General features: G+C 55.9%; 7 protein-coding genes across 7 annotated transcripts; 5 read left to right on the forward strand and 2 right to left on the reverse strand.

Annotated features, from left to right (window-relative positions):
- Positions 1–357: 357 nt before the first annotated feature.
- VDBG_01708 (methionine aminopeptidase) lies at positions 358–1,885 on the forward strand (the record flags this gene model as incomplete). The annotated part of the gene is made up of 4 exons (XM_003007474.1): positions 358–400; positions 463–1,604; positions 1,666–1,752; positions 1,829–1,885. 4 exons carry the CDS (start codon positions 358–360, stop codon positions 1,883–1,885), a joined length of 1,329 nt encoding a protein of 442 aa, XP_003007520.1.
- Positions 1,886–2,809: 924 nt separating this feature from the next.
- VDBG_01709 (MSF1) lies at positions 2,810–3,929 on the forward strand (the record flags this gene model as incomplete). Its single annotated transcript, XM_003007475.1, has 1 exon — positions 2,810–3,929. One exon carries the CDS (start codon positions 3,014–3,016, stop codon positions 3,590–3,592), a length of 579 nt encoding a protein of 192 aa, XP_003007521.1.
- Positions 3,930–4,151: 222 nt separating this feature from the next.
- On the reverse strand, positions 4,152–4,617 carry VDBG_01710 (predicted protein; the record flags this gene model as incomplete). The annotated part of the gene is made up of 2 exons (XM_003007476.1): positions 4,152–4,388; positions 4,459–4,617. 2 exons carry the CDS (start codon positions 4,615–4,617, stop codon positions 4,152–4,154), a joined length of 396 nt encoding a protein of 131 aa, XP_003007522.1.
- Positions 4,618–6,430: 1,813 nt separating this feature from the next.
- On the forward strand, positions 6,431–8,851 carry VDBG_01711 (conserved hypothetical protein; the record flags this gene model as incomplete). Its single annotated transcript, XM_003007477.1, has 6 exons — positions 6,431–6,475; positions 7,052–7,102; positions 7,171–7,224; positions 7,781–8,056; positions 8,110–8,280; positions 8,438–8,851. 6 exons carry the CDS (start codon positions 6,431–6,433, stop codon positions 8,849–8,851), a joined length of 1,011 nt encoding a protein of 336 aa, XP_003007523.1.
- Positions 8,852–9,594: 743 nt separating this feature from the next.
- On the forward strand, positions 9,595–10,497 carry VDBG_01712 (metallo-beta-lactamase superfamily protein; the record flags this gene model as incomplete). The annotated part of the gene is made up of 1 exon (XM_003007478.1): positions 9,595–10,497. The coding sequence occupies one exon, from the start codon at positions 9,595–9,597 to the stop codon at positions 10,495–10,497; it is 903 nt and encodes a 300-aa protein (XP_003007524.1).
- Positions 10,498–10,816: 319 nt separating this feature from the next.
- VDBG_01713 (sulfate permease) lies at positions 10,817–13,618 on the forward strand (the record flags this gene model as incomplete). The annotated part of the gene is made up of 4 exons (XM_003007479.1): positions 10,817–11,428; positions 11,518–12,064; positions 12,129–12,438; positions 12,544–13,618. 4 exons carry the CDS (start codon positions 10,817–10,819, stop codon positions 13,616–13,618), a joined length of 2,544 nt encoding a protein of 847 aa, XP_003007525.1.
- A 623-nt stretch (positions 13,619–14,241) lies between these two features.
- VDBG_01714 (lovastatin nonaketide synthase) lies at positions 14,242–22,057 on the reverse strand (the record flags this gene model as incomplete). Its single annotated transcript, XM_003007480.1, has 2 exons — positions 14,242–20,272; positions 20,601–22,057. 2 exons carry the CDS (start codon positions 22,055–22,057, stop codon positions 14,242–14,244), a joined length of 7,488 nt encoding a protein of 2,495 aa, XP_003007526.1.
- Positions 22,058–23,906: the final 1,849 nt, after the last annotated feature.

The raw sequence follows: 23,906 nt of genomic DNA on the forward strand, positions 1-23,906 counted from the left end.
GACAGAAAAGCAAAGCCGCAGATCGAGGAAAAGTATGGGCATGGGAAATTGAGGAAAAGCGTAATTGCACACCATCGACTGATAGGTACCACTTTGCATATCTGGGAAGAAATATCAGCATGCGATGAGCAAGAGTTCTGACCGAGCCTGATTGAGTGGAGCAAAATGCAACAACCCGAATGGCAGCCTGACGGCGAATGACGTGACGGATATTCATGTAACCAGCATGAGCTCGCTCGTATTGCATCTAGGAGGTCTGCCCCGCGCGCCTTGGATAACCGCAGGTGGGGGACAAATTCTCCTCCCACATTCAACCACACCCCAACTTACACGCTACTGATACGACACAAAGCCAACATGGCTGCCCAAGCTCCCACCGAAGCTCTCAAAGAGCTCCAAGGTTCGTGCAACCACAAATGGGCCCCCGCTGTCGTGGAGGAGCCGCAGCTGATCCCCTTCCAGTGGGCGAGGCCGCCACCACAAACGGCAAGGAAGCGCCGGACGGCAATGCGGGTAGACAACGACAGCGACGACTCGGAGGACGAGGGCGCTGCGGCCCCCGATGCTCGCCGGCGGTGAGGGTGCCGCTAAGAAGAAGAAGAAGAAGAAGAAGAACAAGAAAGAAGAAGAAGGCGCCGACCGCCCAGTCCGACCCACCCCGTGTCCTCATGTCGCAGCTCTTCCCGCAGAAGAACTACCCCGTCGGCGAGGAGTGCGAGTACCTAAACGAGAACGCCTACCGGACGACGGACGAGGAGAAGCGCCACCTGGACAACCTCAACTCTGATTTCCTGACCGACTACCGCGAGGCGGCTGAGATCCATCGCCAGGTTCGCCAGTGGGCCCAGAAGAACATTAAGCCCGGTCAGGGACTGACCGAGATTGCCGAGGGCATCGAGGACGGCGTGCGCGCGCTCACGGGCCACTGGGGTCTCGAGGAGGGCGACGCGCTGAAGGGCGGCATGGGCTTCCCGACCGGTCTGAGCATCAACCACTGCGCCGCACACTATACACCCAACCTCGGCAACAAGATGGTCCTGCAGCAGGAGGACGTCATGAAGGTCGACTTTGGCGTGCACGTCAACGGACGCATCGTCGACAGCGCCTTCACGCTGGCGTTCGAGCCCAAGTACGACAACCTGCTCACAGCTGTCCGTGAGGCGACAAACGCCGGTGTCAAGGAGGCGGGCATCGACGTGCGGGTGGGTGACATTGGAGGCGTCATCCAGGAGGTCATGGAGAGCTACGAGGTTGAGATTGACGGCACAACGTACCCCGTCAAGTCGATCCGCAACCTCAACGGCCACACGATTGAGCGGTGGAGCATTCACGGCGCCAAGAGCGTGCCCATTGTAAAGAGCAACGACACGACCAAGATGGAGGAAGGCGACGTGTTCGCCGTGGAGACATTCGGCAGCACTGGCAACGGCTACGTCCGGGACGACATGGAGGTCTCGCATTATGCCAAGCGCGGCGACTCCAATGTGCCGCTGCGCCTGGATTCGGCCAAGAGGCTGCTGAACGTGATCAACAAGAACTTTGGCACGCTACCGTTCTGCCGGCGATATCTGGATCGTCTGGGGCAGGAAAAGTATCTTCTAGGTGTACGTGGTCCCGATTTGTGCGGGAGTATGGCCCGACATCGCAGCTGACGAGGCATTTTAGTTGAACAACCTGGTGAGCGCCGGAATCGTCGAGGCATACCCGCCACTGGTGGACAAGAAGGGCTCCTACACGGCGCAATTCGAACACGTAAGTTGGGGATCCCCCTACAAGCTCTGTCTCGAAGATGCCAGAAACATGCAGCGCGTGCTGACTTGGTTTACAGACGATTTTGATTCGGCCTACGGTGAAGGAGGTGATCAGCAGAGGAGAGGACTACTAGGCTGGACAGATAACACGACAGTCGATTTCTTGATGACGAAGCCGCAACTGACTGTTGTGGTGGAAGAACTGATGATGATTGCGGCATCAAGCAATTTGGCCAATGTGATTGTCCCCCATGCGCGGGGTTGTGACGTAAGTGGTGGCCTTTTGATGCTGTGGGTTGGATGCGTGAAGCTGTGCTTATCCGGAGCGACTGGTCCAGAAGAATGACCCTGAGGCTTCCAGAAGCCTGGGCCAATCGTTGGATTCGGACGAGGACCCTGGATTTGCAGCTGCACATCATTGCCATCAGGTGGCGGATGATGATAGCTGGCGATGTGTGATGTAATGGAGAATGTACAGTGGAAAAGATTGCCGTGGGTATGCGGAGGCGGCCAAGCAGGTATTGCCGCGGCTAACCAGTCAGCGGCCGACGATGGTAGAGGACCCTGGACCTGGATCTGGCATCCGGTCCAGCTTGGCCGAGTTCGTTCCATGATCAACGGCGTGGGCGACATGGACCCATCTTTTCCGCGGTCCGGCCGCACCCAAGGGGGCGCTCAAAGGATGGCTCTCGAACCGATCAGCAGGCGCCAGGCGCTGTAAAATCGGAGTTGGCGCGGGGGAAGGGGCGAAAGTTCGGACGTCGGGAGCGACGCAGGAAGGGGAAGTAAGGGAGGGAAGTCGCCGGTGCACCAAAGTGGGCCAATCACATGCTGTGGTCCAGCAACCATCTCTTCCGGTCCTTTCCCACCCCTGAAGACGCTAGTCCCAAAGGGCACTAGACGACCAGGTGCCCGTCCAAGCGCCACTCACAAGCCAGAGAATGCCTCTCCTTCTCCGGAATCCCAGAAAATTTTGGCCCGCTCCCTAAAAAACCCGCACACGACCTCCTCCACTCTTTTCCGTCAAAAGGGAATCAGTCCCCCTTCGATCCATCTACAGATCAGAATCGAACACCGTCGATTATTATCAAACAAGTTTGAGTCATCCAAGCTCTACCGAACCCTACAACACCAACTACACGAGAACCAACCCTACACCACACGCGACAACTCGATTACTTCTCCAGCTCGACTGTCGCCTTCCTTTCCTGCTACAAACACCAACACGCGAGCGAGCTCTTCGTCTCGGAGTCATCGCCACCATGAAAGTTTTCTCCAACTCAGTCACATTCAACTACTCCTGGGAGGAAGTTTCCACAGCCAACTGGAACAAGTACTGCCCGTGGAACGACAAGTCAACCCATGTCATCGCTGTCGATACCCTCGCCCGCCGCGTCGATCCGGAGTCGGGCATTCTTCGCACCGAGCGTCTCATCACCTGCAAGCAGACCGCCCCCGAGTGGCTCAAGTCGCTGATGGGCAACACCATGGATGTTTCTTACATGTACGAGACGTCTTACGTGGATCCCGCCCGCAAGACTGTCACCATGGTCTCACAGAATCTGACATGGTCCAACCTCGTTTCCGTTCAAGAGACCGTCGTCTACAAGCCCCTGAGTCCTACGCAGACTCAGTTTGTTCAGGATGCCAAGGTTACCGCCCTCTGTGGCGGCTGGCAGCGCATCAAGAACAGTATCGAGGACTCGCTTGTTAGTCGATTCAACGAGAACGCGTCCAAGGGCCGCGAGGGCTTCGAGGCTGTTCTCGAGATGAGCCGCCGCGTCTTTGCCGAGGAGCGCGAACGCGAGCGTATGATGAGCACTCAGAGGGCGACTGCGTAAGCCACTCGTACAACACCACGTACGTACGACAAACGCGCACCACACAGACACGATTCGACCGACCAACTTTTCTCCATGACTTGCGAGCGTTCAAAAGCATCACCGGCTACATATGCTGGTACCTAAAATGGGAAGGGTTTAGACAAAGGGACACAAAACAACTGGCGTTGGCAGGGCATGATTTTGCAACGGTTGCGGGAAGCGTTTCCGTTTTTGTATAATTGGCGTCGAGAATACCCCATACACTGCATAGAGCCGCGGCGCGTTCACCACGCGTTAGCACATTAGAGGAAGCATAGAGCTTCTGAGAATAATAGACTCTCCAATCTACACACACACCACCTGTCGTGCCGCTTGTTCAGTGACTCTTCTGACGCATGGTTGTTCTACGGCTGTCCGCGATGCTTGCAGGCTAATAATCGCTTTGGCGAATGGACACGTGCTATAGTGCCCTGCTCATGCGCCCATTGACACTCAGGGAAAGGCGAAGCCGACAGTAACACTGAAGGGACCAAACCCAAACAGGCCATTTCACTTTGCTTGCATGCATCGTAAGTTTTCATTTCGCTTTCATTATCCCCCGTTTTAACCCAAACATTTTCTTCTCGTACAACGTCAACACTCTCTCTGTGCTCATCATCCATCGACCGCCGCTGGTCTCAAGCACCCTCCTCGCAAATCGTGCACCCTCCTCATACCTCCGGAAGAAATACAGCTCCTCCACAGCGTGCAGCAGCTCCTGCACCACCGGCTTGTTGGCGCTCTCCTCCAGCGGCAGCGAGATGCCCATCCAAATCTGCAGTAGCCGGTCAGCCTCCTCAATCACTCCACAGGGGCACGCATGACACGAGAGAGGACTGGCTGACCTCGCCGTTTTCAATCTTAGCCTTGTAAGAGGCCTTGATGGCCCGGAACTCCTCTTCCGACTGCCCGGCGCGCTGCTTCTTCTCCTCGGCCTTGGCCTCGTCCTCGCTGTCGGATATGGCGATGCTGAACAGGCCTCCGGCGTCGTCGGTGTCTGCCATGGTGGGCGTGATGTGATGGAGGGGCATGAGACAAGGGTAGGTGAGTGTGAGAGTTTGGCGGGGGGTTGATGACTTTTGCATTCTGGAGTAAGGTAGGCCAATTGTGGTGGGGTTGCCCCACTGCGAGCTGGGCCTCTCGGCCCCGGGCCGCCATCCGCAGTCTCCCGTCTTGTCGTCTTCAATATGCCCGTCCTTGATTGCAGCGTGTTTGAGTCCCGGAGTAGAGCGAAGAGATTTTTCTACGTTACTGCTGAGCATTTGACAGCCGTCATTGGGCATGATACAGGTGGTCGGCAAATGGTAGCCGACCTACCGCCCCAGACATGCTGTGCTGGCTTTGACGCCCGCAGTTTGTTAAGTTAACGAACTCTCAACTACTTGTGATCAATCATATGTTAGTAACTGAGATGGTAATATTTGTTGCTTATTTATTCAATATGGTTTTCTCTGTGACATAATGGATTAAGCATCATCAACGTCGCACTCGAGACAGGTCGGCCAAGAGCCTGTGAACGCACGAAGGGCCAGCCAGTAAAGAAAAACGTGGGACAAGCGAGTATAGTCGGCCATCATTTATCTTGATATATTATGTGTTAAGATGGTCAGAAAATATTCAGCTTCATCTCGAAAAATGACACAGTCGTGGGCCTTGTTTCCGGCCCGTACCCTATTTTTCACTTTTCCGGGGGGGCAACAACATTTTTCTTGCCCCCGGGGGCTCACCGGACATAACAGGCCTCGTCGGCCGGCTTAGAGACCCCCGTTGGAAGGGGTTAAGTACGGCCCCCCTCCCATTGAGGAGTTTCCGAAAACAGTATCGTCCCCCGGCCCCGTTGTAAGCGGCCCCCGCAGTTGGGGTCCCCGGCCATAACAATCAGTTATCATTCTCGACGAGTCAGGCTCATATCTCGACCCCCCTCGCCCGCCGCTGGCGTTGTTAAAGTATGAACAAATGTCATGGGAGAAGCAGTCCTGCGTGTAGGCATTCCCGACTGAAGATCCGGTGCAACCGGCACCGCAACGACCGTTGCAGGAGTAACTATTGACCCGCGTTAGCCAGGCTGCTCCACTGACAGCTTAGTTGCAAGCAGTAGTCTTACTCTCCCGGCGCCGGCGCCGTTAGCTCCGTAGTTGCCTTCCAACAACGACAGTGAATGTGCCAGCTCTGGCCTGCGGCGTTGGTCCACCGAGCAGTGGCAGTTGCTCCGACTGAGAGGCAGCTGACGGCCCTCTTGTCAAGGCCTGGGCCTGGGGAGCTGCCAGAAACAGGCATCAAGCAGATGGCCAGCAGGGTGAAATATTGAGACAGCATTGTCAAGGATTGATTATCGAGCGCTGTGGGAGAGTGTAAAGTGACGGGCTAAGATGGGTGGCAAATTTAGACTGAATGCTGCCATGTTGAGAGCTCGGCTTGCGATGTCTTGTTATATGGCCAAGGAAGCGAGGCTTGTGAAGTCTCAATATCAGGAGTCTTTTGGACATCTGCAATATGTCGGAGTCTTTTTCGGAAGCTTTGACGGCAGATCACATCGATTGGGACTGCATCCCGATTCATTGAAGCCATCCTTTCAGCATTTGTAACAAGCACGCGACGATTCGTGCATCTGTCGTCATCGGCAGATGCCTTGACTGGGCAAGGAGGCGGAGAATCTCTCGGAAGTGTAACCACCCCCAGACGAATACCCTGTAGATCATCCATAATCCGGTTACTTGCCGTTTAGTGCCGTTAAAGAGACAGTCTATATATTGCGGGGAAGCGGTAGCTGAGAAAGTGGCATCCGTAGCAAGCGGAAGTTTGGCTAGAAGGGGGTACATGGCCAAGAGTGAAGTCTGGCGAATCAATAACATTGGCATTATGGTTTGTTGACAATTCTTGAACTAGCACGTTTAGCCAAGTGCAGAGACACGGGGTTTTCTTTACAGCCTTTCCAACTGTTCAATTATAGTTTCCCAAATACTTCTAGGGGCCTTAACCGGCGGTCGAGGCACCCGCAAGACGGCGATGATGAGCTGCTATAGAAGACCAGGGCTAATTGAACACAAAAAGAAATACGGACCAATCATCACAGGATCAAGGAGATAAGCAGCTGGGCCATACTAGGGAGGGCAGTTCATAAAGTCGTTGTCTCCAATCAAGCTCTCGCAAAGAAGGCTTCTGTTTTTGCAACAGGCAGTGCTTCCTTGGCGAATCCCTCGACTGTGTTTTCAGGGTCCTGTTTGGCTCATAATCCATCGAGGAGCCATGATTGAATCAAATTGCCTTTGCGGGGAGTTTGTAAATGGCGACCGGTCTCAGACAAGAAACAGTTGTGATTTTATTTTCATTCATCAGGCCAATCCCCGTAATGAAATAGGCCATAGACTTCATCCCCGCCATCCTCGGGAAAATTCTCAGGACCAGCTGACAGGAGATCCGGAAATACAGTAACAACAGTCTGGTGGCGGGTGGGACTTTGTGGACCATGTCGCTGTAGGATCTGAATTTGTGAGTCTCCGTTCGTCCGGTGCATATATGTCTTGGAAGCGGGTAATAGCTGAGGCACATGCACATAGTTGGCCAAGATCTCCAAGAAAATAGTTGCCAAGGGCTCAGCCTACTTTCTGAAGGTCCGTTCGCTCTCAACCTAAGCATTTCTGCCGCACCTAATTAGTCTTGAGGTAACCCTGGGGCACAACCGGTCTAGCCTTGTCTTGCTATTGGTCCGCATGCATACTGCTCATGCGGATATGCTGGTGCAGACTCAATACTAAGACTTGAACCACATGTGGGGTCGTCTTGGCCTCGTAGGTTGTCCTATCACCATCATGTCCCAGCATATGCAGACCTGGCGACTCCAATGCATGCCAACATTCAAGGATCGTGTGCTTTAGGCGGTTAGACTTCACTACTCGACTCGCGGCCTGGAGCTTCGGAATGTAGAATCAGCTTTTTTCTTGTAGTTCCTGGAGACTTCTGGGCTATAAATACACCAAGATTCCCGCCATGTTTGCTCTAGTCTTGTAAGATCGCAAATCAACACGAGCATTTGGTACGAGGGCGACTGCTATTCCTTAACTATGCTGTTCAATACTTTGTTTTGCTTTGCTAGTTTCGCAGCCGCTTCCAACAGCAATGCCCCCGTCGCTGTTGATGAAGATGGCAAAGTTACCGGCGTGACGGAAGCTGTCATCGCCCCACAATGGAGCAAAGTCTGTCGTCCTCGCCATCTGGGAGAAGGACTTGACCACAGGCCGGACCTCTACTGGTCTCTGGGATGCCGAATTCGCCAATCTTCTACAATACGACTGTAGCGACCGTGTCTCGGCCGTTGCCTTTGGCATAGAGGTTGAGTTCAACGCCAACGACAAGGGTGCCGGCAGTGTCACCGTCAATGGCATCGAACACCCAATCGCGCTGGCGTTGATGCCGCGGCAGGCATCAGCTGTTCAAGGATCTACAGTCACCAGCAGGCATCTGCGGAGTGCTACATCCCACTTGAACAAATCATTCAGACTCGCGACCTGCCAGGTCTTGAGGGCAATAGCACGGTCGAGTGCTATCCCGATGGTATTGGCCTCGACCCCTCGCTACTCATCGGTGTTTCCTGGGATACCGAGGAAGGACTTGCGGCCGACCTCATCTCCAATGTCTTTGACGCCGATGTCGAAGAGAGCAACCAAGAAGTAAGGCAGGGGCCGTCGATTGAGCGTCGCCAGCTGGATAGGGCCCGGCCACACCCGAATCCGGTGCCTTACAGGTACCGTCGACACCGTACTATTGTTAGTGATACCCCTGAGCCAGTTTCCTGGAAAGTACGCTGACCACTGTTCATCTCGGTAGGCACAAATCGACTGTACACATGGCCGCGTCTGCAGCACTGGTGAAGAGACTTCTTATTCAGTGACTCATACTGCCACCTTCAACTTTGCAGGGCTCGGCAGGCTAGAGTGGATCTCTGGTGGCTACTCCGTGTCCTATACATGGGGACAATCCAAGATCTACAATTGTGAGGGTGAACGTGGGGATATTATCTGTCTGAAGCATCGGCGGTATTTCCAGGGCTACCGTGCCGAGCTCATGAGACACGATTTCTGGGGCAATCCTTATGAAAAGATTAGGGACGTCTGGATCAGATCACCAATTCAGGCAGAATCCCACAACGGCGATGGACACTACTGTGTCATCAACGGTTGCCACGGCGAAGGCAATACTCACTGGCAACATGTGGGGCCTGGCCTTCTCAAAGTTGCTTAACTTGGGTATCTGCTGCGTTCTTTTGAGAGACTTTCAATCAATAGCGTTGGTTCCTCAGAAAAACAGTCCGGCATCATCATCGAATACTTTGAATGCCGAACGACTCCTTCCATTTCACGTGGCCGACTTTTGGTGCGCTTCGATTTGTTCGGGAACCAGTCAAGATGGTGCCTCGTATCCACAGGCTTCACGTCGTACCCTGTCGATGGAGCGTTTCAAAGACTTGTACGTTGTAGCGACCAGGTATAGGCATTTCAAAAGATGAGCTACAATACACTGATCCCGAATACTCCTTCGTTCTTTGTCTCGCGGTGACCAGGAAATCATCCAGGTGATGAAGAAAACGACCGGCATGGATGACATGAAGTGACGTGATCAATTCCTCGTATTTCATATTCTACTTTAGTTGGTGCCATACATTCAGCAACTTCACAAATACATCAAGGTTGCTTAAACCATTTAGTTTGTTCTTGGGGGGTGGTTTCGACTTTGCATCAGATTGCCATCAGTTAGGTCGCCGAGAGCTTTGGGTTCGGCGACTGATTCAGACTTGACGAGGCGATGACAAATGTGTCGGCGACCAAGCCATCTCAAACCACTATTTCAACACGCCAAATGCCAGCGTTTCGCCCTTTCAAACTCAATCTATTAACCAGGCAATCATCTTATTACATGCACGCAAGTCTTCCGCAGACGGGAACACCGACCTTCAACATCGCCATCACATTCAGAGTACTATCATCATGACTGCCGAACCAATCGTTCATGATATCTATGAAGCTGTCACAGGCACCTGGCAATATGTTGTGGCAGACCGCCAAACCCTCGCGGCTGTCCTCATAGACACTGTTCTCGACTTTGATCCAGCCAGTTCCATAATCACAACGGGCACTGCCGACGGCATCCTCGCCTTGGTTGCCGATAAGGGATACACCATTGAGAAGATACTCGAGACTCACATCCACGCCGATCACCTTAGCGCGGCAAACTACCTGCAGACCAGGCTCGGGTCGACCCAGCAAGCCCCGCCTGCCGTATGCATCGGCAAGCGAATCCGACAGGTCCAGCAGCATGTTGTCGCGACCTACGGCGTGCCGGAAGAGGAACTCACGCACGCGTTCGACCACGCCTTTGAGGACGATGAAGTCTTCTCCGTCGGCACCCTGAGCGCCTCTATTCTACACCTGCCGGGTCACACGCCGGACCACATCGGGTACCGTATCGGGCCCAACGATGTATTCTGCGGAGACTCCCTTTTCAACGCCGACGTCGGGTCCGCACGTTGCGACTTCCCGGGGGGTAGCGCCACCGACCTGTACGCCTCAGCGAGGAAGCTCCTGACGCTCCCAGACGAGTGCAGAATCTGGACGGGCCACGACTACCCACCGAAGGCCGAGGGGCGGCACGACCCCGTGCCATACCAGACGGTCGCCGAGCAGAAGAAGGACAACAAGCACCTCAAGCATGGCGTCGGAGAGGATGAGTTTGTCAGCTGGAGAGCGGAGCGGGACAGTGGTCTCGCGGTTCCACGGCTCATGCACCAGGCGCTGCAGGTGAATGCGCGCGGCGGGCGGATGCCCCGCGCGAACGGGTCTCAAGTAGGAGCGCTGCATATACCGGTGAGGGTCGTGGGCGAGGGTTGGTGACGTTCAAAGACACGGGGCAAGCTCTAGCTCAATATACTTAACGTAGCCGTCTCATTTCTCTATGATACCACAAATAGTGAAGACTTGTCGCTGTGTACACTAAGTTGTTCAGGCATCAAACAACAATTGGTACCCGAGAACGCCGGCGTGGACGTCCGGGATTAAGTGGGGCGGAGACCTCACGCTTCGGCGACCAGATGCACACACCAAAAAGCCCTAGTCGGGAATTCTTAATCACATGAGTCAGGATCTTCACATCTATCAGGAGCACGGCTTACGGATGTGTCGATGCCAACAAGCTGCAGTTGCGAAGGCATGCATGGTCTCAAACCCCGATGGCGTAAGGTTTTTCGTTGGTATGAAGGGCGACGGCGCTGCCCTATCTGGAAAATGGTTCCAGATCATCTTCATGTTGAAAAATCATATCTGCCTTTCATACATACGGTGTGTCTCAGAGAAATCGTCATCAAGGCCATCTGAGACATGGTATACCGCCGCTATGGCTGGACATGATAATATCAATGGCACTTGCACCCAGTTCCCCAACTCCTGTTTGCCAAATGATCCCTCGAAACTGTCCCGCATGCAGCCCGACGACCTTGAGACGACAGCCCAAAGGGCCATGGGAAGCAGCTACCTTGAAGAGGACCCGACGATTCAGCAATGGCTCGCTACCTTGATACCGACCAAGCAAGGTGCGATTGGATACGCTCTCACGCTTTTCCCCTGCGTGGGGTGGGTGCCGCGCTACAACCTGCGCTGGTTTCTGGGCGACGTCGTGGCAGGCATGACTGTCGGCCTCGTGGTCGTTCCGCAGGCCCTAGCGTATGCTCTTCTCGCGAAGCTGACTCCAGAGTATGGCCTGTATACTTCTTTCATCGGCGCCATGACGTACTGGGTGTTTGGGACGTCAAGAGATATAGTCATTGGGGTGAGTGTGAATAACCTGTCCTATGATTTGAATAACTCCTATCCTATCCAAAAAAAAATTAACGCACCGAGACTGACTTGAACAACAAGACAACCGCAATCGGGTCTCTTCTCGTAGGTTCCACGGTCACGGCCGTGGAAGAAAAGCAACCTGGGGTATACACAGCAGCGGAAGTCGCAGCCTCTCTGTCACTCATATCCGGCATGATTCTGCTAGCGATCGGCCTACTCCGCTTGGGCTGGGTTGTTGATTTCATTCCGTACACGTCCATCTCTGCATTCGTCACAGCAGCGGCCATCACCATTCTGTCAACACAGTTTCCAGTAGCACTCGGCATCCGCGGCATCAATACGAGGGACGCGCCATACAGGGTCATCATCAACACCCTAAAGAACTTGGGACATACCGAACTCGATGCAGCCATCGGACTGACATCTATCCTCCTCCTCTACCTCATCAAGACTGCGTGCTCTCAGCTTGAGGTCCGGAAACCTAAGAGGAGGCGCCTCTGGAGCATTATATCGTCTCTACGTTTCACCTTCGTTATCGTCATGTTCACTACCATCAGCTATCTCGTCAATTATAAGCTGCCTCGGGATGAAGCCAAGTTCCGTTTAGTTGGCAATATTGAAGCAGGTGTGAAAGAAATAAGAGATCTTATGACCAAGCATCAAGATGAAGGCTAATACAGACACCATAGGTTTCCGTCACGCTGGCATTCCCCGCTTCGACAGCGAACTCACCATTCTCATTTTGCCCAAGCTCCCAGCCGTCCTCATTGTTCTCGTCATCGAGCATATCGCCATAGCCAAGTCGTTTGGGCGCATGTATGGGTACACCGTCACACCCTCGCAGGAAATCATGGCACAGGGCATCGCCAACCTCTTCAGCCCTTTTATCGGTGGTTATGTTTGTACTGGGTCATTCAGTGCCTCGGCCGTGCTGTCTAAATCTGGTGTGCGAACGCCACTCGCGGGCGTGGTGAGTGCGCTTGTTCTTGTTCTGGCCTTGTACGTCGTCACAGCAGTCTTCGCCTTCATTCCAAAGGCCGTACTTGCCGGCCTCATCATACATGCGACCAGTAATCTGTTGACATCACCAAAAGCGCTGCAAAGGTACTGGCAGCTCTCACCGTTCGAGCTGCTCATATGGGTTGTCGGGCTCGCGATAGCGCTGTTTGAGTCCCTGGACATGTCCATCTACGTCACCACGGGGCTGTCGCTTGGCCTGCTGCTTGTGAGGATGGCGCGAACGCCTGGATCGTTTCTCGGTCGCGTCAGGATTCACCTTGTGCCTGCAGATGATCAGGCAATGCCAGCATCTCATCCGTCCGAAGGAGTCGCGCCGAAAGCGAAGACAACAGACATCATACCGGGAGAGGTAGCCGTCGAATCCTATGACGCGTATTTGTCCACGCAGCGCAACGAAGGCTTCAACCCCCGGGTACCCTTGGAAACCCCCTACCCGGGCATGTTCATCTACCGCTTCCCGCAGACACTCAACTACACCAACCAGGGGCAGCACGTGGATTTGATTTCCAGCTACATCACGTCCAACACTCGCCGTACGACCCCAGAAGATCCTTCCATCAAGCCGTCGGACCGTCTGTGGAACGTCCAGGAGCCCCGTCCGAACAAAGAGGCGGGTTCTGCATCCATGTTGTTCGACGACCCTCCGTCCAGTCTCGGCTCCACACAAGACGACCACCTCCCACGTCTCCGCACCATCATCTTCGACTGCTCAGCCGTCGATAGCGTCGACATAACGAGCGTCCAGGGCCTCGTCGATCTCCGGACGACGCTCGCCCGCCACGCGGCGCCAGGCGTCGTCGAGTGGCATTTTGCCGGGGTGCGCAATCGCTGGGCGAGGCGCGCTCTGGCCGTCGCAGGCTTTGGTCACCCTTCGAACACGGACGGGCCGGTCTCGTCGGCGCAGTGGACGCCGTGCTATGCTGTCGCTGGGTTGCCGGCGGACATGGGCGGGGACCAAGGCGTACAGTCTGGGGACGAAGAGAAGAGCGACGGGACGCTCGTCGAAAGCGGTGCTGACGAAGACGATGCGAGCGTTACAGGGTTTCAGCCTGTTGTCGGTGTCAACAGGCCGTTCTTCCATGTGGGTTTGGCAGAAGCAGTGGATGTTGCTGTGAGGAGTGCAAAGATCAGAAACCAGCGATCCAGAGGTGTCATTTGAACTTGAAGAGATAAAAAGACAGGCGGACCAAGTGTTCGTGCTCGAGACCGAAGAGCCCACGACTTCAATAACGGCAGGCATCGGGTTGCAGCTGCTTGGTCTCTGAGGCCTTCATGGCAGGTACAACATCGTACCTGCAGCAATTGCCGTTCGGAGATTCACAGGGATTTGTGTTTTTTTTTTCCGGATACGCGAGGACTTGGTAGTGTAGGTATCTACTGGCCTCAAGAATGAATCATGATCAAGCGCATGACTTGCAAGGTAGAAATATATTTGTCTGCCTTTCCACGTATTCCGCACCTTCTAGTCGAGACCTAGAGACGAACAAGTTGGAGAAGGGCCTTCCTTAGTCAGCACAACCCCTGAGCGCACCAAAGTCGAACCCCTCAACCATTCTTTGGCTGTCAACATCATCATTTCAAGCAACAACATGAACGACGCAAGAAAAGAGAAAAGAAAAGCCCGCTCCCACATATCCCATACATGCCAATGACTACAATAATCACCCAGATCATTCATCAGCATCCTCATCAGCAAGGTGGACGAAGGAGCTCCTCTTGGCAGCCAGCTCAGCCCAGCTCCTTCAAGCTGGATCCGCCCATAATGTCGAAAAACGGCCCATGTCAGCCCCGACCTCCTTCATGAACCAGGGTGGGCAGCTCGACAGCCGACCAAGAGAGTCGACCGCCATAACCTGTGAAAGCCGGCTTTCGACGTGTCAAATGTCCCCTCTCCGCTCGACGACAGCGCTTTTGCACAGCTTTCTGGACGATTGGCAGTGCCCCACGATGTTCCGCCGCATCGGCGAGCGACGACGCTGCGGGGAGCAGGACGCTGCAGGATGTCGATGAAGCGGAACCATCACCATCGCCATCTCCGTGACCATTGCTGTCGCCACGGATCTGGTAAAGTTGACGGAAGAGAGGATCGTGCAGCCAGGCAGGCTCTGGGATGCCCTTGATCCGCAGCGTGGCAGGCACCTCGAGACCGACGGCGATCTGCGGGCTCCCGTTTGCGTCGGCGTCAAGATCAGGTGGACTGCATAGGATGTCCAGCAGAGCTAGGAACTCATCCTCACGCATGGCATTGAAGCCTTCCTGTCGCAGGTTGGCCATGCTTTCCTGATTTTCAGCGGCAAAGCCCACGGAAAGGATCATGCCTAGATCCACGGCCACACCAGGGAGCCCACGGCCTGCGCGATGACGCGCCAGCGCATCCTGGTACGTGTTGCCTATGCAGTAGTTGGACTGGCCGCGATTACCGACGACGCCCGACGCCGACGAGAGCAGCACGAAGAAGTCCATATCTCTAGGCAGCAGCTCATGCAGGTTTCGTGAAGCCACTACTTTGGGACGCACCGCCGTGTAGTAGTCTTCTTGCGTCATGTTGGCGAAGAGGGAGTCCTTGAGCACCATGGAGCCCTGAATACATCCTTTGATGGGCGGCATTGTCGCGGTACACTCGTCAAGGATAGCTGTGAGAGCCTCTCTGTTCGAGACGTCGCACTGCGGAGCCACAACGTTGACGCCAGCCTGTGTGAGCTCTTTAACGAGCTCCTGCGTTGCTGGACGTGACTTGCCCGAGCGCGAGAGAATGATGAGGTTCTTTGCACCACGGGAGGCCATCCAGCGTGCTGTGCTTCGACCGAGGCCGCCACCACCCCCGGATAGTACGTAGGCAGCATCGGCGGGGAATGAGTACGATGGCTTACGGCTTGGCTCAACTGTTACCAAGTCATCAGGACGAGGCTCGAGGACAAGCTTTCCCGTATGCGTTCCTGCCTGCATAATCCTGAACGCCTCCTGGATGTTGGAGTAAGTGTACGCATGCAGCGGCTGCGGCGGAGTGATTGACCCATCGGCCAGAAGATTGACGACGTCTTGGAGCACCCGACCGAAAAGAGGGCCCCGTTCGAGCGACAAAAGGCCAATATCGAAGAAAGAGAAGGTGACGCTCTTCTTGAACGGAGCCATGGGAAGTCCCGCATTGGCAAATATGTCAACCTTTCCAATCTCGACGAAACGTCCATATGGCGCGATGCAGTCCCATGTCGCCCGCAGTGTCTGGCCAGATGTCGAGTTCAAGATGACGTCGACGCCACGGCCTCCTGTCAGCCTCTTGACGCCCTGAACAAACGACAGGTCGCGACTCGAAAGGACGTGGTCGAGCGCAACACCGTAGTGCTCGTGTACGAAGTCCCGCTTCTCAAGTGAACCGACCGTAACGAAAACGTCGGCGCCAATCTTCTTGGCCAGCTGAATAGCCGCCTGTCCGACGCCACCAGCACCCCAGTGGATTAGCACGCTCTCACCAGCTTGCAATCGCGCCAGGTCGTGGAGTGCATAGTAAGCCGTGGTGTAGACGACGGGCATAGCGGCACCAACGGCGTGGTCTACAGATGACGGAAGCTTAACAAACTGCCACTGCGTGCCACGCGCCAGGTTCTTGAAGGTGCCGCGCAGCAGCCCACACACTCGATCGCCGACGGCAACGCGACTGACGCCGTCACCTATGCGCGTCACAACACCGGCACACTCTTGACCGAAAGCTTCGCCTGTCACCTGGCCGAGCGCGATCATGACATCAAGTAGGTTCAATCCAGTGGCGTGTACCTGTACCTCGACATCCTCAGAGCCCAGGGGCTGCTCTTGAAGGGGATCGTCACGGAACTGCAGCGTATCGAGAAGGCCTGGCGTATCGCAGGCGAGCTTGAGCGCCCTGCCAGAAGTGGCAGCCGCCCACGTCTCTGTCACGGTGGAAGAGGCACCACCCTTTGCCTTGGCGGCGATAACTTCGTTCATGCGGGTGGCCTCGGTGATGCGGGGGATGAGTATGGAACCGCCATTGCTCGCGAAGAAGCTGTTTTCGCCACCAGATCCTTGAAGAACTCGCAAGATGGTGGAAATCGAAGAGTCGAGATTGCTGGCGCTTTCCAGCGAGAGTGTCATCATGGTCAGGCCTGGGTTCTCGGCGCGCATACACCGCGCGAAGCCCGTGACCATGTCGGCGCCTGGGCTCGCAGGCAAGGGTCCACCTCCCTGATTCACCCAGAGCAGCGTCTTGACAGTTGATACTAGCCTCTGCAAGGCATTGTACTCATCACCTTGCACGTTTTCGAGGAAGTCCGAGTCAATGTCTCCAAGGAAGATGCACCGACGTTGTTGAACATCTCGGGTATCGAGGGCTGCAAAGTCCCGGAGGCCGACAATCTTGGAACCGGTACCGCCCGATCTTTCCATATTCTCAGCTACGGTCATCTGCAGGGACGAGCTAGAGGGCGAGTCGCTGACGACAATGGTGAGAGCTTCTGACGAAGTGTTCGAGGTCGTAGGGGGCCCGGGCCCGGCTGTAAAACTTGCTGGCCCGCCTTCGGCGCTGCAGATAAGCACGCTCACCATCTGGTGTCGGTGATCAGGGAAGTCGTACATTTGAACATCGATGCCACTGAATCCGCTCTTCTTGAGCATTGCAGACCAGTCTTGAGGGCTCGCTAGGGGTGTGTACTTGCGGAAATCCTCGGCGGACAGCCACCAGCCGGGTAGCAGCCCAAAGGCGAAGCCAGTGCGGATCATATCCGTGTTGGTCATCTCATACAGCATCAGCTTGCCACCAGGCCGGAGCAGCTTACGGGCGTTTGTGAGCGTCTTTTGGAGACTCTTGGTTGCGTGAATGACGTTGGCGGCGACGATCAGGTCGTACTGATCGTCTTCGTTCTCGAAGCCCTGGTCTGCAAGGTCTGCCTCAACATTGAGAGCGCGGAAGCTCATACGTCCGCCAGCATCTTTGTCGAACATGTCGCGAGCCTTCTCGAAAAAGCCAATGGAGATATCGGTGAAGGCATAGTGGCTGAAGCGTGGGGTGTCCTGCGTCGTGAGACACTCGAGGATAGGACGAGTGGCGCCGCCCGTACCGGCGCCAATCTCGAGGATGCGCATGGCAGGGTTTTTGTGAGCCATGGCATCGATGTAAGAAACCATTCGACGGTAGCCCAACTCGGCGCCCACGCCAGACCGGTACACGTTCTCGACGAGTTTGTCTTGGAAAAGTAGCTCGAGGGCATCAGCCTCGCCCGCCAAGATGGCTGGGAGCTGACGACCAACGCTGACGACGAGTTTACCCTCAGGCGAGCCCTCTTCGAGGAGCTTGCTCTCCATAAGCGCCACATATTCATCGTCGGCAGCGCGCTGTCGCCATTCGGCCTTGGCATGGGCCACTTGGCCAGCCTCATATTTTTCCAACTGGTACTTGATCCAGTCAAAGTATTGAGCGTGGTGGCCAACCTTGCTGTTCTTTCGCTGACTCGCCTCCTGCTCAGGGCTCGACAGGAAAGCGTCATTGTAGCGTCTGATGTATAGATAGCACATCATCTCGACATTTTCGATGAGCAGTGCCTGTTCTGGCGTGGGGCCGTACGCGGCATCAGGCTGGAAAACGTCATTCGCGACCCTTTGGTCGACAAATGCTGGATCAATCTTCCAGTCGAGGTCAAAGCAGAGCCGCCTGCCCGCTGCTGAGGCTGCCGCTTCGGCGCTCGTCTCGGCGCGTGCGACGGAGGTGATGACAAAACCATCAACAGTACAGACTGGCTCCCCGGTGACCACGTCAACGCCGACGATTCGCGCCTCAGCCTGGCGCATACCGAGGAACGAACCTTCGCAGGTGACGCGTACCGATTCGAACTTGGCCGTGGGCGATGCCGAAACCCAGATATCTCCAATTTCGGAGGGGACCATAACCTGGTTCATATCTCGGCCGCCCTTTGTCAAGCACACAATGATGCTTTGAAGAATGCCGTCGAGGACGGTGGGGTGCACAAGGTGCTCCTGAAGGTAGCCCAGGGGCATAAGGCCCTCGAGATCCTGGCGCTCAACCGTGGCGACGGCAGCTCCGACATCGTGTCCACAGCGTATGTCGCGTAGTGTCTGAAACGTAGCACCGAAATCGAGGCCGACGGTCGACAGGTGCTCGTAGAGCTGGCGGAACGATGTCTCAGCTCTGGCCTCGGCCTCTACGCGTGCCAAGGTCTCGAGGCATGCCTGTCTGAAAGACGACTCTTCGCGCCCGCCGTCAACGGCGGTGGGCGGCTGCTCGTACTCGGTGACGACAAGGCCGCGACAGTGCTCGTGCCACTCGCCGCCCTCGTAGCTGCTCAAGGCGAACTCACGCACACTCTGCAGCGCCGTGTCCGGGTGATCGCGGGGTGCAGGGCGCAAGTAAAAGTGCGTCTCAATACCCGTCTGGGAGGAGGGCACACGCAAAGCGACGGCGAAGCGGGCGTCACGGATGCGGAAGCCTCGAACGACGCGCGAGGGGTCGGCTGTCTGGCGGCTAGCCTCAATGGCCATGACGAGCATGCCGGCTGCCGGGTAGATGGTGGCACCTGTGATGCGGTGGTGCTTGACCCAGGGGTTCTCGACGAGGCGGAGGTAGTTTCGCCACACGGCGTGCGCCGGGTCCCAGTCCGGCACTGGGGCACCGAGAAGCTCGTGGCGGATGGCCTGGCGGAAGCGGTAGCCACGGCTGATGCGGCTCTCATTCCAATACCGGTTGGCGTGGTTAAAGGGGTAGCCGGGCGCCTCAGTGAGGAGGCGACTAGAAGCAATAGGATTGTCTTCATGGGCCGCGTCGTTGGCCGTTGCCACGTCGATGGAGTGGCCACGACACCACAGCCAGCCAGCCGCCGTCAGGGCCGTGTCGGTGGCCGACGTGTTGCGGCGCAAGATCGATTCATAGCCAACAGCCGTCACCTGCGGCGCGAGGTCGAGAATCTCCCTGATGGGCCCGCGTAGGGCGGCGTGTGGCCCGACCTCGAGGACATCGCTAATCTTAGGCCGCTGCTGCTGATGGGCTGCGCCACGAGAGCCCAGCTTCTTGAACTGTGGTCCTGCACTCGAACACATGAGAGCAAATGCCTTTGAGAATTGTACAGGCGAAGTGAGGTTCTGGACCCAGTATGCAGGGCTTTGGAGGTCTGCTATCGAGGCCGTTGTTCCGGTGAGGGAGGAGTAGAAGACAGGACGGCTCTTCTCATCTTCAGCATCGACAGTGTCGAGCAAACCGATCGACGCGCGGTAGGCCTCAGCAATGGGTTCCATCAGCGGCGAGTGGTAGCCGTTGTTCACTTGAAGCGTGCGCGCGAACACGCCATCGGCCTCGAGGGCCTTTTGGATTTTGTCGACGCTCTCAGCATTGCCGCTAATGGTCACATTGCGAGGGCTGTTGACGCACGCCACGACAATGTCCCGCCCAACAGCCGCAACCCCAAGCTTGTCACCGAAGTATCTAGTCGCATCCTCGGCGTTCATGGCCACAGATGCCATGCCGCCTCGGCGATGGTCGCTCCCGGTGGTTGTGGCAAGCGCCGATGACAGGGCACCACGATGGTATGCCAAACGCCACGCCGCCTCGCGCGACAAGGCGCCCACGGCGTACGCGGCAGCAATCTCGCCTGAAGAGTGCCCGAGCACGGCGGCGGGCCGCACACCCCAAGCGGCAAGCACATCGACAAGCCCAACCTGGAGCGCCGTACAAAGTGGCTGGCTAAAGGCGGCATCGGCGACGCGCGACCTTGACTCGTCCTGTAGAAGCTCGCCAACAAGAGACCAGGCGCAGCCGATGCCGCGCAGGTAGCGGTCGGCAGCGAAGAGGGAGGCACTGAAGACGGGATTGGAGGTCAAAAGCTCACGACCCATGGCGTGCCACTGAGCACCCTGGCCTGTGAATACGAGGGCGAGCTGGGGGTCTGAGGCGGCGCGGGTTGGTGAGGGGTTGGCCGCGAGACGAGAGACGAGATTATCGACGCTGTTGGCGACGACGGAGAATCGCCAGGGGAAGGCGGTGCGGCGTGTGAGTGTGTGCGACAGGTCCGAAAGGAAGTTTGGCGACGGCGGCTGAACCGTCTTGCGGGAGGAGAGAAAGGTCTGGTACGTTGACGCGATACGGGCTGCTCCGTCTTGGTCAAATGTTGAGAAGATGTAGGCACGCGGTTGAGTGATGGCGACTATGACCATGATCACTGACTTCATGGCCATTAACACCATTCGTGCCATGGCCGTTGACGCCGTTGGCGGCATGTCCGTTGGTAAGGGCCTTCTTCAGGGTCGCCTTTTTGGCGGTATGGTGTCGTCCTCTGAGGCCGTGCTCCTGGAGATAGTGGAGAGCATCATCGAGGACCACGTGTGCATTACTACCACCGTAGCCAAAAGCATTGACGGAAGCACGCCTTAGACCCTCACCCGGCCACAGCAGAGGCTTGGTCGGGAACCGAAGATGCCACTCGTCGACGGGGATCTTGGGGTTAGGCTTTTCGAACCACGTGTTGGGAGGGACAACACCGTGCTCCAACACGAGTACCGTCTTGATGAGGCCTGCGATGCCTGCGGACCCTTCAAGATGACCGATGTTTGTCTTGACAGCGCCTACAACCATAGGTTCTGCGGCGGAACGGTGCTCTGAGAAGGCACCACTAATAGCGCTGGCTTCGATGGGGTCACCGACCGGGGTGCCAGTGCCATGGGCCTCGAAGAAGCGCGTCCGGGTAAGGTCCAGGCCGGCGGCGTCATAAGCGGCGCGGATGAGGTCGACCTGGGCCTGGCGCGTCGGCTGCGTAATGCCAGGCGACCTCCCGTCCTGGTTGCTGGCGGACCCCCGGATCACGGCCCTGACAGTATCGCCGTCGCGCAAAGCGTCGCTAAGCCGCTTGAGCACCACCATGCCGAAGCCCTCGCCGCGCGAATAGCCGTTGGCACGGCTATCAAAGCTGTAGCATCGGCCGTCGGGCGACAGGAATCCCAGGGCTGTCAGTGGGATGATAGTATCTGGGTTATAAAAGAGGTTGCAGCCGGCGGCGAGTGCCGTGTCACACTCGCCGGACCGCAGGCTCGCGCACGCGAGGTGGCACGCCACGAGGCTACTCGAACACGCCGTGTCGAGGCTGACGCTGGGGCCACGCAAATCATAGAAGTAGCTCAGCCGGTTCGCGAGCATGGTCGTCCCTGTGCCCGTGGCGAAGTATCGCTGCTGCGTCTCCGTCTCCTTGAACATGATGGCCTCGTACTCGCGGGTGAAGCACCCAACGAAGACGCCAGTCTTGGAGCCCGTGACCTTCTCCAGCGGCTGGCCGGCATTCTCGAGCGCACGGTATGTCGACTCGAGGAGACCGCGCTGCTGGGGGTCCATGCCTGCGGCCTCGGCCGGCGTGATGGAGAAGAAAGGCGCGTCAAAGGCTGCGATGTCTCCGTTGAGGAAGTGACCCTTGGTAACGTTGAGAGAGCCCGCGCGCTCAGGGTCGGGATGGTAAAAGGCCGACACATTAAACCGGTCCGTAGGAATCTCACGCAAAGCCGAGCGGCCCTCCATCAGCATGTCCCAGAAGGACTCGGCGTCCGTGGCGTCACCGGGGAACTTGAGGTCCATGCCGATGATGGCGATGGGCTCCATGGTTGCGAAGAATCGTAGGGTAGCGTGACGGAATGTAAGTTATGAATAAAATGTGTGATCAGGGTGTGTGAGGAGAACGATGTTGAGTATAGGTTCTTGATGAATGAAGGATGTTGAGTTCATTCGTTTCATTTGAGACGAGGGAACGTATGGTCAAAGATTAATGTATGGTGCCATATACATTCAGCAACACTATCGATGAAAGCTTACAAGTTGGATGCAGAGAGAAAGTGTGTTAAATCACGGCAATTTATGGACGGCGAGATCGGTTTTCCTACCTTTATATTCCTTCGCCACTCTTAGGTTCTAATTACTTCCCATACGAAACCACGTCCTGATCATCCATGCGACTTCCTTAGCTACTCTGACGCTCCTTGTCTGTCTACATGTTACTACCTGGAGGTACGAGTATACGCTGCCTGCAAGAAGAGATTGCCTGATTCCTATCCTGAATTCGGTGATGGCTATTCTCCATGATGTCTTGCCAAGTGACAGAATTGGGCGCTTATCTGACTTGTGAGATATCTAATTATGCTCTGATTCAGGCCAGTTATTATGTGTTGTTTTACTCAAGTAGATGGTTATGTATTTTTGTTGTTCCTAAACTTGCCAGAGACCTATCGCCTCCCTTCTCAAGATATCTCTACCATATCTTAAAAAGAGTCTTGCATCACTGTTTCCCGACTTCACGCGCTTTCAACTACCATACTCGCAGCACGGCCAACCGATGGTCAACTGCAATCTCTGATGTTTTTGCAGTGTACTCTTGATACAACTTGTGACATCCAGGTCTATCCACGCCGACCCGTTGAAATGCATTGGCATCAAACTTGCGACGAACTCAACGTAGTACTACATGAGTAAGTACTTACAGAAACAATGATCAAAGTACCCTTGGCTTTCTATCAGTCATCGGCCGCGTTGCTTCCACCCCACAACTTGAGACCGGTGAGGCGACGTCTTCAGCAGGAAGCGGGGGCTTTCTGCTCGAATGCTGTGCCTGCATACCATGTGCACATGAGATGGGAACCGTTCTTCTTTGCTCGTCAGCTGAGAGCAGTTTGTAGTTTTGCCGTTATCATCGTTTCTCAGCCATGTGGCGCGTTCATTGGATCATACGCGATCGCTACGCCGACACCCAACGGGCGGCAAGGCTGTGCCGAGGGATGCCAAGCAAGGCATACAGAGTAAACATGCCATGTTGCAGGTGTCAAAACGCTCATGCAATGCACAGAAGTGCCGTGTCACCTCTGACGATGCGTAAGCACAATCTCGTCCCGTCAAGACGATTGCGACGTCACAACTCAGCCGGCGGCGGATAAAAGTTACTAGCGAACCAATGAGTTCGTCGTGTCTCTCGCATGTGCCGTTCCATCCTTCAAATCCCTCCCGCACCTGTTCCTGTGCCCGTGGCCGGCAGGATCCTCCCGACCGCCGGTTATGCAGGCTGTGTGTTCCGGGAGGATCTGTAGAGACGTCAAAACGCTGATCCACCCGCCACTCGTCGATCGATTCGTGAGATTTGGCATGTCGCCCTCAGCAGACCGCACGAAAGATAAGGCAAGAGTCATTTCCGCCAAGGCTGACGACAGCTTCCCCGTGCATTCGAGAAGCGCCCTGACGCGACCCCCCACGGGACCGCCCGATTCGGAAGCGACGAATTCCACGGTCTTCGGACGGCCACGCCATGTTCGCCGCCATGGTCTCGGCATTGTCCAGGCAAGGGTAGGCGTAGGCATGGATGGCTTCGACGTGGTTATACGAACTGACTGCGTGGAACTCGCTCCAAGTTTAGCAGTGTTGCATCGGCGAAATTCCTTCCGTCAACACTTGTCCAATGTTATGCACC

Source organism: Verticillium alfalfae, genomic scaffold, assembly GCF_000150825.1.
Source record: "Verticillium alfalfae VaMs.102 supercont1.2 genomic scaffold, whole genome shotgun sequence".
NCBI classification, from domain to species: Eukaryota; Fungi; Ascomycota; class Sordariomycetes; order Glomerellales; family Plectosphaerellaceae; genus Verticillium; species Verticillium alfalfae.